Genomic DNA, 18,550 nt, shown 5'->3' with positions numbered 1-18,550 from the left:
ACGATTTTTTCATATATCTCTTGGCCTTCTGTATGTTCACTTTGGAGAGGTGCTGATTTAGGTCCTATGCCCATTTCTTAATTGGATTGTTTGTCTTACTTTTGTTAAGTTGTATGGGTTCCCTATATATTTTGGAGATTAACCCCTCATCAGATGTATCATTGGCAAATATGTCCTCACATGTAGTGGGCTATCTTGTTGTTTTGTTGATGGTTTCTTTTGAAATACAGAAGCTTTTTATTTTAATGTAGACTCATTTGTTTATTTTCTCCTTAATATCCATTGTCCTGGGTGATGTATTGGTAAATATATTGCTACAAGAGATGTCTGAGAGTTTCGTGCCTACAGTTTCTTCTAGGACTTTTATGGTTTCATGTCTTACATTTAAGTTTTGTACCCATTTTGAGTTTATTCTTATGTATGGTGTAAGTTGGTGTTCTAGTTTCATTTTTTTGCATATACCTGTTCAATTTTCCCAACATCATTTATTGAATAGACTACCTCTACTCCAATGTATGGTCTTACCTCCTTAGTCAAATATTAATTGAGAATAATGGCTTTGGTCGATTTCCAAGTTCTCTTTTCTGTTCCATTGATCTATATGCCTGTTTTTGTGCCAGTATCAGGCAGTTTTGAGAACAGTGGCTTTGAAGTATAACTTGATATCTGGTATTATAATCCCTCCAACTTTGTTCTTCTTCCTCAAGATTGGTGCAGCTATTCGGGGTCTTTTTGGTTTCATATAAATTTTTGGAATGTTTGTTGTAGGTCTGTGAAATATTCCCTTGGTATTTTAGTAGGGATTGCATTGAATCTATAGATTGCTTTGGGTGATATGGACATTTTAATGATGTTGATTCTACCAATCCATAAACATGGTATATTCTTCTACTTGCTTATATCTTCCTCTATCTCTTTATTCAATGTCCTGTAGTTTCAGAGTACAGGTCTTTTACCTCCTTGATTAAGTTTATTCCTAAATATCTTAATTTGTTTATTGCAATGGTAAATGGTATTGTTTTTTAGTTTCTCTTTTTGAGAGTGCACTATCCTATATAATAAAAGCCCAGTTACTGAAACTGTGGAATGACCAAAATGACCAATGACCAGCCGGTAGCTATGATGAGCACTGACCCAGACCTTGCTTTTGGCTCCCTGACAGCCCAGAATCCCATTAACCAGCACCCCTGACCCTAGCAGGAGGGAGAATGGAACCAGATACCCACATCCTGGACCCTGAGAGCAGGGAGGCAGGAGCCCCATTCCTCACGGAATAGGCCATTGGTCAGCTTGCTGTCTGTGCCCTGACAGCCCAGAATTCTGTTCATCTACACCCCGGACCCTGAGAGCAGGGAGGTGGGAGCGCCATTCCTCACAGAATTGGTCATTGGTCAGCTTGCTGTCTGCGCCCTGACAGCCCAGAATCCCATTCACCCACACCCCGGACCCTGACAGCAGGGAGGTAGGAGCCCGATACCCGCACCCCAGACCCTGACAGGAGGGAGGAGGGAATATGTCTAAAGACCAACTATTGACACAAAGTACCTCTGAAGCCAAAATAAGCCAGTGTTGGCAATAGAATGTATCTGAAGACCAACAATTGGTACAACATACCTCTGCAGCCGAAAGAAAGTGGTGTTATCAACAGAAAATGTCTGAAGACCAACGATTGGCACAAAGTACCTCTGAAGCTGAAAGAAAGCATTGTTGTCGACAGAATGTATCTGTAGACCAACAATTGGCACAACGTACCTCTGCAGCTGAAAGAAGCCGACATCATCGACAGAATATATTTGAAGACCAACTATTGAGACAATGTACATCTGAAGCCGAAAGAAGCCGGCGTCGTTGACAGAATATGTCTAAAGAACAGTCATCAACAAGTACAACCAATAGTGGTAGGAACTGCCTTCACAGTGAAAATGGAGTAAATGAGGATGCAATTATCAAACATAGTTGTGGTGGAATGACTGTTACATGTCAATTTTGCCTATCACTGAATTTCTCCAATGAAAAATCATCTGATGGAAAATTTACTCAATGTTGTAGCAAAGATAAATATTGTCCAAATGATAGACATTTTCCAGAATACCCAGCGTATTTTAAAAAATTAATGATAAACAAAGATTCTAACAGTAAAAATTTCATGGAAGATATTTGTTCCATAAATAGTTCTTTTGCTTTTGCTTTTGCTTTAATGGTTGCAAATATTGCATCACAATCAGGATATGGGACATGCTGTTTTAGAATACACGGACAAGTTTATCACCGTAATGGAACTTTACATCCTTTGGATGGTGTTTCTCAGAAGTTTGCTCAACTCTATATTTTAGATATGGCCGAAGTGATGAGTGAAAGATTAGCAATGCCAGAAAACCAAGGTTACTCAGAAAGACTCATGGTCAACATCAACAACCTCATGTATGAAATAAATGAATTAACAAAATCATCTTAGATGCTACAGGAGGTAGAAAAGGAAGCCGAATCTGAAGCAGCAGGGAAAGGTATTGCTCCCACAGAAGTAACAATGGCAATTAAATATGATTGTAATAGTGATCCAGGTAGATATAATTATCCCCATGTAACCAAAGTTGCCATCATATTCAGAAACGAAGATCAGAACCTCCTTCTAAAAGGGACTTGCTCATTCATTGTAAATCAGAACCCAATAATCTGAATGCCACTAAAATGAGACAAATCAGTACCCTGTTTCCTACATTAGATGCAATAACGTATTCTATTCTTTTTCCACATGGTGAAAAAGACTGGGGAATGGATATTGCATTAAGACACAGAGACGGCAGTGTAATCGATAGTAATCCTAGATGAAATGTAAGGACACAAGTCACACAAATGCAATATTATGGATTTCATCTCTCTGTCTGGGACACATTCAATCCTATTTTAAATGCAGGAAAATTAACTCAACAGTATATTGTCAATTCATATTAAAAAATGGAAGCTAATTGGATAAATTTCATTAAAGCAAACCAATCTAAGTTGAGAGTTGAAAAATATAGTGGTTTGATGGATTATCTCACATCTAGATCTGAAAATGACAATGTGCCGATTGGTAAAATAATACTTCTGTCATCTTTTGAGAGTAGTCCCAGAAATATGCTACAGCAATATCAGGATGCTATGGCAATTGTAATGAAGTGTGTCAAGCCCAATTTCAATCCAAAATGGGCAGATATTACAAACAATTTACAACACTGGCAAAAAGTTGAAAACAGACCTGACTTGGTAGCCAGGGTTTTTAATATTAAGCTGAATGCTCTTTTAAATGATATATGTAAATTCAATTTATTTGGCAAAGTTACAGCTAAAATTCATGTCATTGAATTTCAAAAACATGCACTACTTCATGCTCACATATCATTGATATTAGATAGTGAATCCAAATTACGAACAGAAGATGACATTGACTGAATAGTTAAGGCAGAAATTCAAGATAAGACGAGTGTCCTCGACTTTTTCAAATTGTAAAATCAAATATGGTACATGGACCATGTAGAATACAAAATCCAAATAATCCATGTATGGAACATGGGAAATGTTCAATGGGATATCCGAAAGGATTTCAAAATGCGACCATTGGAAATATTGATGGATATCCCAAATACAAATGAAGATCTGGTAGCGTGATGTCTATTAAAAATAAAGCTGTCTATAACACTTGGATTGTCCCTTATAACCCGTATTTGTGCCTTAAATATAACTATCACATAAACGTTGAAGTCTGCACATCGATTAAAAGTGTCAAATATTTATTTAAATATGTCTATAAAAGGCACAATTGTGCAAATATTCAAATTTCTGGGGGAAAAATATTATCAATCATGACAAAGTACAGGACTTCATTGACTCCAGATATGTGAGCACTCCTGAGGCTGTTTGGAGACTTTTTGCAATGCAAATGCATGACCAATCTCACGCATTCGAAAGATTCGCTATTCATTTGCCAAATGATCAGAATTTGTATTTTCATACCGATGATTTTGCTGAAGTAATAGATAAGGCTAAAAGGCATAACTCAACTTTGATGGCTTGGTTTTTATTGAATAGAGAAGATTCTGACGTGCGTAATTATTATTATTGGGAGATTCCACATTATGTGTTTAATAATTCTTCATGGAGAAAACCCCAAAAGGATGGGGATAAAGTATTAGGTAGACTGTTCACTGTGAGCTTTAAAGAACCAGAACAATATTACCTTAGACTTTTGCTTCTTCATGTAAAAGGTGCGATAAGTTTTGCTGATCTGTGAACTGTAGAAGGTGTAATTTATTATACATTTCATGAAGCTGCTAAACATAGAGGATTATTAATTGACGACACTATCAGGAAAGATATGATTGATGATGCAATCATTCTTAATATGCCAAAACAACTATGGCAACTTTTTGCATACATATATGATGTCCTTCTGATGCAGACAAATTATGGGATGAAAATAAATCTCATTTTATTGAAGATTTTTGTTGGAAATTACACTGAAGAGAGGTGCCTGTGTGAACTGCGAAATGCATGCTAACGAAATTCAAGATGTATTCACATTGCATTGAATGAAATGTTCACATTTCAAACTTTCAAACTATCCTTTATTAATGAATACAACTACATGTGATGAATCCTATGACAACAGACAGAGGTTTTGATAAATTCTCTGAATGATGAACAGTTGGCAGCCTTTCAGACTATAACTTACACCATTGAGGATCAAACTGTACACCCCAAATGCTTTTCCTTGGATGGTCCAGGTAGTAGTGGAAGAACATATCTTTATAAAGTTTTAATACATTATATTAGAGGTCATGATGGTACTGTTTTACCCACAGCATCTACAGGAATTGCTGCAAATTTACTTCTCGGTGGAAGAACCTTTCATTCCCAATATAAATGACCAATTCCATTAAATGAAACTTCAATGTCTAGACTGGATATAAAGAGTGAAGTTGCTAAAACCATTAAAAAGGCCCAACTTCTCATTATTGATGAATGCAGCATGGGATCCAGTCACCTTAGACAGATTACTAAGAGAAATTATGAGTTTGAATATTGCATTTGGTGGGAAAGTTCTCCTTCTTGGAGGAGATTTTTGACAATGTCTCAGTATTATGCCGCATGCTGTGCAATCGGCCATAGTACAAAGGAGTTTAAAGTACTGTAATGTTTGGGGATGTTTCAGAAAGTTGTGTCTTAAAACAAATATGAGATCAGATGATTCTACTTATAGCAAATGGTTAGTAAAACTTGGAGATGACATACTTGATAGCAGTTTTCATTTAGGAATGGATATTATTGAAATCCCCCATGAAATGATTTGTAACGGATCTATTATTGAAGCTATCTTTGGAAATAGTATATCTATAGGTAATATTAAAAATATATCTAAACGTGCAATTCTTTGTCCAAAAAATGAGCACATTCATAAATTAAATGATGAGATTTTGGATATACTTGAGGGAGATTTTCACACCTATTTGAGTGATGATTCCAACAGATGATGCCGAAAAGGAAAATTTTCCCATCGAATTTCTTAATAGTATTACTCCTTCAGGAATGCCATGTCTTAAATTAAAATTGAAAGTAGGTGCAATCATCATACTACCGAGAAATCTTAATAGTAAATGGGGTCTTTGTAATGGTACTAGATTTATTATCAAAAGACTAGGGGCCCAGTGCACAAATTTATGCACCTTGGGAGGAACTGTGGGTCACGAGGCTGAGGAGAGCACAGGGGTGGGTCTCAGCCCATCCTCCACGCCCCTGCGCAGCCCCTCCCCCCACAGTCCCTGGTCCCCTGTCTGACAACAGCCCTGCTCCCGCCACCACCACTCCCATGTGATGAAGGTGCTAAGCAATTGGGGTCAGTGCCATCAGTGGGTGCAAGTGGTGGTTGCTGCTCTGATTGCCCCTCAGGAGCTGGGGGAGGTGGAGAAGCCCTCAGGGGTGATCAGGGCCGGCAGCCACTGCTTGCACCCACTGATAGCACAGAGTGATCGGGACCGACGCTGGGCACTGGCAGCAGGTGAGAGCAGTAGCTCCAGCACCGGCTGTGGGTGCGAGTGGGGCTGGCACCGGCGGTGGGTGTGAGAGGCGGCTGCCAGCCCTGATCACTCCTCAGGAGTGGGGGGAGGTGGAAAAGCCCTGAGGGGCAATCAGAGCCGGCAACCACTGCTCGCACCTGCTGATGGTGCCAAGCGATCAGGGCTGGTGCCAGGCGCCGGTAGCGAGTGGGAGCAGCAGCTCCAGTGCTGGCAGCAGGTGCAAGTGCCAGGTGGGACCGTGGTGCGTGGGAGCAAAGAATTTTCAGTAACCACCTGAGGCTCAGCCCAATGACAGCGACCGGTGCCTGGCTTTGGTCTGGCGCCCCCGCTGACCTACTCCACCATCCAGCGGTGTCGGACGTCTGCCATGTTCCCCACACGCCCCTTGGTTGACAGCACATATCATAGTGACTGGTTGTTCCGTTGTTCTGCCATTTGGTCTATTTGCATATTAAGATTTTATACATATAGATTGCGACCTAACATAATTGAAGCTGAATTATTAACAGGCTCTGTGGAAGGAGAGGTTGTTCTGATTCCAATAATTGATTTCTCCCCGTCTGACACGGGCCTCCCATTTAAATTAATTTGAAGACAGTTTCCTGTGATGCCAGCATTTGCGATGACAATTAATAAATCACAAGGACAAACTCTAGACAGAGTAGGAATATTCCTACATAATAGTTTCTGATTTTGCTTGTTTGGGTCTTTTCTCTTTGTTTTAGGACATGGTCAATTATATGTTGCTTTCTCTCGAGTTCGAAGAGTGTATGATGTTAAAGTTGTAAATACTTCATCACAAGGGAAATTAGTCAAGCACTCTGAAGGTGTTTTTACTCTTAATATGGTATACAGGGAGATATTAGAATAAGTTTAATCAATTTATCAGTCATTATTTGTATCAATGTTTTTATATCATGTTTTTGTTGTTTTTGTATCATGTCTTTGATGTTGTTATCATGTTGTTATTGTGTATTTATTAATAAATTTATATATTATTTTCATATACATTTTACTAATTTTCTTTAAACTCTGACATTTCCATTATAGAGAAAGGGTGAATAGTGATATTAAAGTATTTATTCTAATTAATTCCCTTTCATTGTGCATGAATTCATGCACTGGGCCACTAGTTGGTGTATAAAAATGCCATGGATTTTTGGGTGGTAATTTGGTAGCCTGCTACATTTCCAAATTCATTTATTAAATCTAGTAGTTTTTTTTATGGAGTCTTTAGGGTTTTCTTTGTACAATATCATGTCATCTGCAAATAATGAGAATTTTACTTCCTCCTTTCCAATTTGGATGCCTTTTATTTCTTCTTGTCTGATTGCTATGGCCAGGATTTCCAAAGCTATGTTGGACAAGAGTTGTGATAGAGTGTATCCCTGTCTTGTTCCTGTTCTTAGGGGAAATGGTTTTAGTTTTTGCCCATTGAGTATGATGTTGGCTGTAGGTTTGTCATATATGGCCTTTAGTACATTGAGGAATTATCTCTCTATTCCCACTTTGCTGAAAGTTTTTATCAAAAAAGTGTTTTGCATTCTTTCAAATGCTTCTTCTGTATCAATTGATATGATCATGTGATTTTTGTCTTGCAATCTTTTTATGTGCTATATCACATTTATTGATTTGAGAATATTACACCATCCTTGCATTCCTAGAATAAATCCAATGTGGTCATAATGTATGATCTTTTTAATGGATTGCTGGATTCGATTTGCTAAAATTTTGTTGATTTTAGCATCTATGTGCTCTTTCTTTGTCATATCTTTATCTGGTTTTGGAATTAGGGTAATGCTGGCTTCATAGACATAGTTTGGAAGTGTTCCTTCCTCTGAAATTTTTTGGAATAGCTTGAGGAGAATAGGAGTTAGTTCTTCTTTGAATATTTGGTAAAACTCCCCTGTGAATCTATCTGGACCATGGCTTTTGTTTGCTAGGAGTTGTGTGTGTGTGTGTGTGTGTGTGTGTGTGTGTGTTTTATTACTGCTTCAATTTCATCAGTAGTTACTGGCCTATTCATGTTTTATGATTCTTCCTGATTGAGTTTTGGAAGGTTGTACTTTTCTAGGAATATGTCCACTTTGTCCAGGATGTCCAGTTTGTTGGAATAAAGTTGTTCTTAGTATTTTTTATGTTCCTTTGTATTTCTGTGGGGTCCGATGTTACTTCACCTCTTTAATTTCTGATTTTGCTTGTTTGGGTCCTCTTTCTTTGTTTCCTGGTGAGTCTGGCTAGAGGTTCATCATGTTGCATTATTAAAGTAGTCTTGGAATTTTTAAGGTCATTCATTCACAAATATGGTGCTTTAAATTTTTGTTTTCTAGGTGGAAACAAGTTAACCAAGCAGCATTTTCACCTGAATTGGGCCTGGATCTCCTTTGAAAAGGAATATTACCTGATCAATGAGGACTCCAAATTTCTAGATGTTGTTATTAAACGTAGAGGTTACTTGGGAGACACTTCATTTATAAGTAAGTTTAATTTCCACTTCTGTCACAAAATCCCAGTTTTCTAGCAAAAGTTCAAAATTTTATAATGATTAAAATATTTTTAGTTTACTGCTCTAGTTTTAAAGATTAGGGAGATGTTGACATTTAAATATCCTTTAACTGCTAAAGAAAAACATGCCAAAAGTTTTATGTCAAGGCTAAATCATCAAGACAAAGGCTGTAAAAATAGGAAATGTGAATTAAAATATATACCTCTTCAAATCTACATATGATCTTTCTGTGATATAAAATAACTTTACAAAACTGTCAGAAATCACCCATAAGTTAAAAAATGTTAAATGTCTCTAGACCTTAAATAAGTGTAGGCAATTGTGTAATTTATTCGTAAGATACAAGTGTGGAAATAACAGTGTAAAACATATGTGAAGGCTACTTCAATAATAAACAAAAAAACTATTCAGTACCATATTATCCATCCTATCTAATAAAGAAGGAATATGTTAATTGACCCTCATTGTGGTGCCCACAGCCAATAAGAAGGGAATATGCTAATTGACTGTCACACCCTCAAAGATGGCAGCACCCACAGCCACAAGATGGCAGTGCCCAATCCCTCCACCCCCTTCACATGCCTGCCTCCGGAGTCCCCCAGTCCCCTCAGCACCCCAGCTGCCCAGGGCCGGCCTGATGCACAGGCAAGCCTCAGATGTCGGCTGCCCAGGTACCCAGGGCTGGCCTGATGCACAGGCATGCCTCGGATGGTGGCTGCCCAGCCGCCCGGGGCCGGCCTGAGACTCAGGTAACCAGGCCGGCTGAGGCTTGCGCTGCTGGCAGTGGCAGCAGCAGAGGTGTGATGGGATGTTGCCTTCCCCTGATCGCCAGGTTGCCTCCTGCCCCTGAGGGCTCCTGGACTGTGAGAGGGGGCAGGCTGGGCTAAGGGACCCCCCTCTTCAGTGCATGAATTTTCATGCATCAGGCCTCTAGTTAAAATATAATTTACTATTTGTTTATTGCATTTGAATGCTCACTAAAGTTTCAAGAACCCCAACACTGCATAAAAGCACTGCATAGGATATATATGTTGTGACTTTTCTTCAGTACCAACAGAAAAGTTTTAAATACTAATCATTTTCTGCTGCTTTGCCCTTTTGAATGAAACAGAATCAAAAGCAATTTTCTAAAACTCCAGTTCAAGCTCATATTCAATTTCATGTAAGTGTAAAATAGGTATTTTAACCAATAAGTATATTGGTAATTTTAGGCAGTAATATAGTTGGCACAAAATATTTGGTATATTGATAAAAAATAATAGCACCCTAAGCAATTATATGTTTTCTGTACCATATATATATATATATATATATATATATATATATATATATATATAGACTTATAGAATGTTCATAGACAAAAGAGCTTTTATTGAGTGAAAGTATCAACTAAGATACGAATCTAGAAAAATTTTGGCTGAATAAAAAGTTGTAATTGTGTTTATGTCTTCAAAATGCTGTTTGGAAATTTTACTGATCTGTAAATTAAAATGCTTTAAATAGTAGATCCCCATCCACACACATGAGCACATACATACACACATCCTTGCCACAGTCATAATTCTCACCTGCTCCCCATAATTTCCCCTGATGTTTAGATGCTGGATAATAATTATTCCATAATTTAAAAATACTCTTTGTTTTATAACTTTAGAAGAGGGGTTTTCACACTATGCTCATCTTATTTATTTATTTTTTTCAGAGAGAACGGGACAGGGAGAGAGAGATAGAAACATCAATGATGAGAGAGAATCATTGATTGTCTGCCTCCTGAATGCCCCCAACCGGGGAGCAAGCCTGCAATCCCAGGCATATTCTCTGACCGGGAATCAAACCATAACCTCCTGGTCCGTAGGTCAACGCTCAACCACTGAGCCATGCCAACTGGGGTCTGCTGACCTTTTAAGGTTACTCTGAATCTAGGTGGGGTTGGTCTGCCTGCAGACCCATCCTGCAGCAAGGGCAGCTTTGCTTCCATCTACTTTATTTGCATGTGCCTCCTCTTAGGCTGTCATTTACACTCTCTGTGTTTAACCTTCCTAGAGCATAGTGAATGCTTTATTACTCTCTTTTTTGGAAGCATGTTCTCTCTGAACACACACACACATGTTCTGCAGAACAAAAATATGGCCCTGTCTTTCTTTTTGTCAGTGAGAAATTAATCTTCACTGTGCTTTGTGCTTAGAAATAAATCAGAGGAAAATCAAAGGAATAACTAAAAATACTGCCTACTTAACAATTATTTATAATTCCTTCATTTATTTGCATTTTACTTGAATTCCCACTCCTAATGAGTTTATTTACTTATTCACTCACAAGTAGCCCATTGTAGCAATGGGAATGTTAATAGTTAAAAAATATTTTTTAAGCAATGTTTTCAGATTTTTCTCTCCATTGCTTTTTTAAAAAGCTGAATGTTAAAATGTCAAATGAGAATCTTTTTTCTTGTGAAGTTATTTTTCCAATGCACTAATATTTTCTATGTGAGATCAACACCAGCAATTTTAAAACGGTTCTATAACTCTGCTTGATTAACCTCACATGTTAAATAGTAACCTAAGGAGATAGAAAGTTGGAAAGACTTTTATATGCAGCCCACACCCATGAATCATGGGAGATAGTAATAGATTGATGCTAGAACTGGAAATGAAAGTCAGAATAAAGTGAAGGGTAATCTTGTAGGAGCTCTACAATGAATATGTTTTATGTTACTGTTTTATGACCTCCACTTTCATTTATGGACTTTTAGAAGTAGATATTTTGCATTATAGCTAAAAGCAAAATATCACTTACTTTCAGGAACACAGTTAGTAAATTTTACATTACATGAAATTTATAAATGTATTTTCTCAGAATTGAGTATACATTTATAACCCATTAATAAATGCATAATTTCATTTCACAAAATGATTTACATCAAGAATCTTATTGCCACCAGTTATTGAACATCTATACTGATAAAAGGGTAATATGCTAATTAGACCGGGAGACCTTCCGGGAGACCAGCAGTTGGGGGCCATGAGGCCAGCAGGAGAGTGCAGTTGGGGACTATGAGGCCAGCAGGAGAGGGCAGTTGGGGGCCATGAGGCTGGCAGGGGAGGGAAGTTGGCGGCCATGAGGCCAGCAGGAGAGGGCAATTGGAGGCCTGAGGCCATCAGGAGAGGGCAGTTGGGGGCCATGAGGCTCACCATGGAGGGCAGTAGGGGGCCATGAGGCCATTAGGGGAGGGCAGTTGGGGGCAATCAGGCTGGTGGGGGGGCAGTTGGGGGCAAGAAGGCCAGCAGGGGGGGTAGTTGGGGGTGAGCAGGCCAGCAGGCAGAGTGGTTAGGGGTGATCAGGCAGGCAGGCAGGTGAGCGGTTAGGAGCCAGCGGTCCAGGATTGTGAGAGGGATGTCCGACTGCCTGTTTAGGCCCGATCCCACAATGGATCGGGCCTAAACAGGCAGTCGGACATCCCCCAAGGGGTCCCAGATTGGAGAGGGTGCAGGCTGGGCTTAGGTACACCCCCACCCTGTGCACGAATTTTATACACCAGGCCACTAGTTTACTAATAAAAGGTACTTCATTAAGCACATTAAATACTTTTATCTTTTACTCCTTATAACAACCCTCTATTCACTAACTCAATTAATGTTTTATTGAGTGCTTATTAAATGCCTGACACTTTATTAGGTTATGGACTATGAAGTGATAATAATGATAGTTAACATTTATTGGGTTCTTATTATGTGTCAGGCCTGGTTCTCAATAACTTACATAGGTAACCTCATGAGAAGAATGTCATTATATCCCTCATCACACAGATAAGGAAATAGAAAGGTTTTATGCCCATGGTTGCACAGCTACTAAGGGGCAGAACTGAGGTTGGCTCCAGAGCTGACTCTCTCAACTACGACATATCGTGCTCTTAAATTGTCTATGACTACGACATATTGTGCTCTTAAATTGTCTACAACTGAGGTAGTTAATAATTTGCCTATGATTCCAAAGCCTCCATGTGGCCAAGGTATGAAAAAAAAAAATTAGTTCTCTCATTTCAAATGTACCTTGCATAACCTCCATTCCATTTTTTTCACACCAGACAAAAAGACTGAGTTGTATCATCACTTAGTATATAAAAGTAATATGTTTTGTTTTATAATTAATACTAGAATTTTTAAAAGCATACATTTAAGCAATTTATAAGCTTTTTAATTTCCAGAGTTCTTTTTGCCCCCATCTAATAATATAATTTATTATATATATGGTTTACCCGCTAAATATGTTTTATCTCCAAGGAAGGGCATTGTTTTGAACATTGAGTATGCTTGACTGTCTCATCTACCACATTAGATTAAAGTGTGGACTAATATATTTCCTCCAGAATCTATACATCATTTCTTCATCCTTTATTAAAATGGGGCACCTATTTTACATAGAACCTTGTGGAGATATGAAGTATGTAGTATGTGTCTACCCACCCTTAGATTTTAATGCACATAGATTTACCTGGGGATCTTGCTAAAATGTTGATTCTGATTCACTATGTCTGGGGTAGGGCTGAAACTGCATTACTAACAATCTCCAAGATGTTGCTCATGCTGCTGGTCCATGGACCACACTTTAAGTAACAAGATAGGCTAGCACTGCCCTCATAGTAAATACTACGTGTTATTATAAAAAGGGAATCTTTATTTTTCACCCAAAGCAAATTTAGCATTCCATCGTAGAAATTCTAACACAAACTTAGCTTAAAGAATACTAGTATACAGTAAGCCTTGGGCTGGTGTGATTCAGCGATTAGAGCAAGCATGTCAAACTCAAAGGCTAACACGGGCCAAATAAATGAGGCATGGGGCCTGCGGGCGGTGAGTTTGGCATGCTTGGATTAGAGCATTGGCCTGAGCACCAGCAGGTCCGGGTTTGATTCCCGTTCAAGGGCATGTACCTAAGTTGCAGGTTGGTTCCTGAGCCAGTTGGGGCTCAAGCAGAAGGCAACCAATCAATGTACTTCTCTCACATTGATGTTTCTCTCTCTATTCCCTCTCCATCCCTCCCTTCCATTCTCTCTAAAAAGCAATGGGAAAACCTCGGGTGAGGATTAAAAAAAAAAGAATATATAGTAAAACCACAATGGGGCAAGAGTAAAATAGAATCATGAACACCTCCAGTGGAATATTTCTATTGTAGGAGCCACACCCAATTATCCATTTCATGGAATCAGAATGGGGTCTACTTTGCAGTGCACAATCAAGTGATGTACAAAAAGTTAACGTGGAAAACCTTAATAATTCAATTGAAAAATGAAACTAAGACAGTGATTTTATGATTCTGTGAAGGTATTGGCACAAGAGATGAGACTGCAGAAAAAGACAAAGATTTCAAAGGTAAAGCACAGAAACAAGTGCAGTTCAACCCAGGCCAGACCAAGGCCACATGGAAAGTGCACATCATGAGTGATGAGGAACATGAGCAGTCTGAGACTTTCCAGGTGGTTCTCTCAGAACCAGTGCTGGCAGCTCTGGAATTTCCCACGGTGACCACAGTGGAGATCATTGACCCAGGAGATGGTAAGAGCTATTGTCAACTTGTGTTGCTGCTGTTGGTTGAGTTTTTATGACAAAATACTTTATAAAGAAAGTTTTAAATTCAATGTTTGGGCTTTCTATAGAGAGAAATTTTTAGATTAATGTTTCAATAGTCTCAGATATGCTGATGAAAGAGGGAATGCAAAAATTAATGAAGGGAAGCTATATATTTTCAAGTAAATGGTGGGGTCGGAGAGGGATTGGAGAGGGTCGAAGGGGGGAAAAGGTGGACATATGTAATACTTTCAACAATAAAGATTTTTAAAGAAGAAAATACTAAAAAATAATTGTAGGATTGTCAACATACTATAATTTTATCCTTTAGAACCAACATTATTTATCTCATTTTTCTTAAGTTAATTCATTAATTTTTAAGTCTTTTAAATGTCTTAAAATGTCTTTTTAACAAATATTTTAAGAATTAGACCATTTTTTAAATTGATTTGTTCTCCATATTGAACTTAATTTTTCAAGTTTCTTTCATATATTCACCAGCCAAAAATTTTCATTTGGCTATACATTTCCAGATTTGTTACATAATACCCACTCAACCCACTCCAACCCCTTGGTGTTTTACATCATTGTTCTTAATCTCTAATAGATTACGTTTCTTGTCAATGCACACCCTTGGCTAATGTTGGTAGAAATAAACCCCACTGCTCTTATGTATAATTTGACTTTTCCCTCCTCCTGCTATATGTCTACAGTCTTGACTTGTCTCAATGAAGTCAGAAAAAAAAAGAAAAAAGAAAAAAAAAGGTAGAATGACTTTTTGAAGGCTGGCATTTATAAAAAGCTTGGAAAGACTCTTCTAAAGCTGAACTCCTGTCAGAAACCAGATGTGACTTTCTTTTAAAATACCAGCCTACTTTATTTAATCAGTCAGAAAACTCTTACTAGTAAATGTTTTATGAAGATACAATCTACTGAATACATGAAATGGAGACGTATGTGGAAATCCCTGGGTTAAAATACAGAATAATTAAAGAGAGAGGATAAGAGAACTGAAGCTCTCTGGCTCTGGCTCTTTAACATTTCTGCCTTTAGTAAATATGAATTTCAATTACATTTATAATTTTCATTAAGGAACACTTAGCATTAATTTTACCTCTATGAACTAGTAATAAATAATTAAATTTTCTTCTGTTTCTGAGTTTTGGTTAAGTCCTAGCCTAATAGAGCTTCTCTCTTTTTAAAAAGCCCATGACAGCTTTAATTCATATAAACTGGCTTATTTGTTAGTTTGTTTAAAGTCATTTCTTGATATTTTATTTTCCAATTGGTATGATTGCCATACTTTACTATAAGGAATAAGGTACTTAAACTCATCTGTGCCTTCCTATTTATAAGGGCAGAGCAACACCCTATAGGTCTGAGAAGTGGGATATTAAAAACAAAATATATATACACAATAACACACACACACATCCTATATAATAAAAGGATAATATACAAATTGACCCTAACAGTGAAACAACTGGTCACTATGACACACACTGACCACCAGAGGACAGACGCTCAATGCAGGGGCTGCCCCCTGGTAGTCAGTGCGCTACCACAGGGGGACCTCCTCTCAGCCACAAGCCAGGCTGATGGCTGCAAGTGCAGTGGCAGTGGCAGAAGCCTCTCTCGCCTCCTTGGCAATGCTAAGGATGCCTGACTGCCGGCTTAGGCCTGCTTCCCAGGGGAGCGGGCCTAAGCCGGCAATTGGACATTCCCCGAGGGCTCCCGGGCTGCCAGAGGGATGTCTGACTGCCAGCTTAGGCCTGATCCTCTGGTGAGCTGGCAGGTGGACATCTTCCAAGAGGTTCCGGACTGCAAGAGAGTGCAGGCCATGCTGAGGGACCCCCAACACACAAGTGAATAAATTTTCATGCAACAGGCCTCTAGTTCCTTATATAAAAGTAAAACTTTTCCATAATTTTATTTCATGTTTTGACTATCTAAGTTATCTTAGAATTTTCTATATGAAGTTCAGCCCTCTTCATTCTAGACCATGATCATCCCTATAATGACTGACAAGTGTTACATAATACCTGCTACATTCCATGACTTGTTGAAGACCATTGGTCTTGAAATTATAAGACTTGGATTTGATTCCCAACGCTACCATTTCTAGTTGTATGACCTTAACCAAATAAAACAGCTTTTGTTTAGTTTCTTGATGCACAAAATAAGAAAAGTTATTCTCATGTTGTAGCATTCTTATGGAAGAGTTCTGTAAAACATAAAGCACAATAAAAATATTGTTATTTCTAATATCATAAATATGTTATTAGATTTTATTTTAAGAGATTAAATAATTCTTATTTCCACAGATGATCACTCTCTCAATTATCTCAAAATTTTGAATTTCTTTCTAAACTATCTTGTAATTCTTCACATGTAAATTAACCAGCCCTAGGAACCATTATGCCTATAATCTCTCTCTCGCTCTTTGTGTATTAATTCCAGTATATTTTTTGAAAAATCTTTTATGTATGCATTAAAAATGTATCCACCCTGACCGGTATAGCTCCCTCAGTGGTTAGAGCATCGAGGAGTCACAGGTTTGACTTCAGGTCAAGGTTATGTACGTGGGTTGCAGGCTTGATCCCCAGCCCTAGTCAAGGCACATACAGGAGGCAACCAATTAATGTGTCTTTCTCACTTCAATGTCTCTCTCTCTCTCTCTCTCTCTCTCTCTCTCTATCTCTCTCTCTCTGTCTTCATCTCCCTCCCTCCCTCACTCCCTTCCACTCTCTCTAAAAAGCAATGAAAAAAATATCCTCGAGTGGGGATTAACAACAACAAATGTATCCAGCTCATACTTGTTCTGATTACAACAATACGTATTAGGAATACAAAGATAACATACCATCCTTTCTATCAAAGGTCATATGGTCTACTAGAAAAGAGAGACCTGTGAATAAGTGATTGCAACAAAATGTGGAATAACAAAGTATGAACAATGTGTTATGGGAGCAAAAAGATGGAATAATCAACTTTGCATTACTTTAGGCAGGGAACTGTTTTCAGTTATTTGCCAGTTTATATAATTACAAGCAAGTACATCCTTTTCCCAATAGTTTACTTAACCATAACTGGTACTGATGATGATGACTGAAACTCATTGAGCATGTACTATGTGCCACATAGTGTGTTTAATACATTATATACATTCTTTCATTCAGCCTTTTTTGCCTCACTACCTTGTAGGCATATGTACCATTTTAGACATTTTACTTGATGTTTACACGGTGCTCTGAAGTCATATGTGACAAATTTTAGAACATTGGTTCACAAATTTAAGACCAAAAAATTACTTAACACAAACCTTCTACACATACACAGAAACATATACAGACATGCATATGTCCTGGAGTCTCACATGTTCATAATTATATACTCCTATAATTCTATTTATCCATTTATATTATTTAAATTACATATTTGTGATTTAGTTAAAAATTTTCAATGACTATGAATTTTATTCAATACATAAGTTTCTATATTCACTGCAAAAATAATAATACACTTGGGGGCTTATTTATTTAGTCTGAGGCAATACTCAGTGCTCATATGAATGCTCTGTAATACCTCTCATGCTTCCAGATATTTGTGATTCTCTAACTGGAAACCATGGCTCTATAATCAATAGAGTCCACCCATCTTTAAAGACTGGGTCCAGTTATCATGTTTTCCTGTATCATTTGTGCAAGAGCACACACAACATACCTCAAAGAACAGACACTAATGAAAGCCTGGTACATTAATCCACATCCCTGACTGCCCTGGGAGCCATTAATTGAGTAGAGCTAAATCTCCTGAACAGCCACATGCAGCTGTCACAGTCATTCTGATACTTACCCCTCCCAATCAAGGATGGACCATCCAGGCACAGGCCAACTGTTGGAGGGGCTGGGAAACCCACATTATTTTTTCTAGAATAGACATATTTTGTTGCATAAAAATAGAGGACTGAGAAGAGGCTTTTCCTATTATTCAACAAAGGGCTGAGGTGTCACTGAAGATGGAATGGACCATTCTTCCATGATCATGAATATCAATAACTTCCTAGACAAATGGGTTTAGTCATTTATTGAGTAAATCAATAAATTCAGTTTCATCATAAATAAAAGACTATATGTAGTACAAAGAGGAAAAACTAGAATAAGAAGAGAACAGATTGCTGAGCACAGATATTAACTTCTCTTTGCCATACTTCCCATGCCTCAGGATGTTTGTGGCCCCCAGGTTCACACCTGTAGAAAATCTGTTATTTGTTGTCATGACCTTTACGTTATTCTTTTGCCCTTCTCTATGGTGTTGCTATCCTCCCTTGTTTCAGTTTGATTCCAAAATTTCCGACCTTTACATGTGCACATAGATAAGTTCCAATTGGGAGGGGTTTTAAAGAGCTTTAAGTATTTAACTCATTTTCT

The 18,550-nt window shown here is 38.0% G+C and overlaps 1 protein-coding gene across 2 annotated transcripts in view; it reads left to right on the top strand.

Moving 5' to 3' along the window:
- The window catches only part of FREM2 (FRAS1 related extracellular matrix 2), a 449,278-nt gene that overhangs the window by 174,647 nt on the left and 256,081 nt on the right, over positions 1-18,550 (top strand). The window contains exons 3-4 of one of the 2 annotated variants that reach the window (XM_080659409.1): positions 8,384-8,530; positions 13,878-14,108. In XM_080659409.1, coding sequence (XP_080515535.1) covers positions 8,384-8,530; positions 13,878-14,108 — 378 coding nt within the window. The remainder of the gene's footprint in view (positions 1-8,383; positions 8,531-13,877; positions 14,109-18,550) is intronic. The other variant, XM_080659410.1, reaches the window with a different exon arrangement.

Source organism: Plecotus auritus (genome assembly GCF_963455305.1).
Source record: "Plecotus auritus genome assembly, chromosome: 3".
Classification (NCBI taxonomy): Eukaryota; Metazoa; Chordata; class Mammalia; order Chiroptera; family Vespertilionidae; genus Plecotus; species Plecotus auritus.
This window is presented reverse-complemented; position numbering and strand designations above follow the sequence as displayed.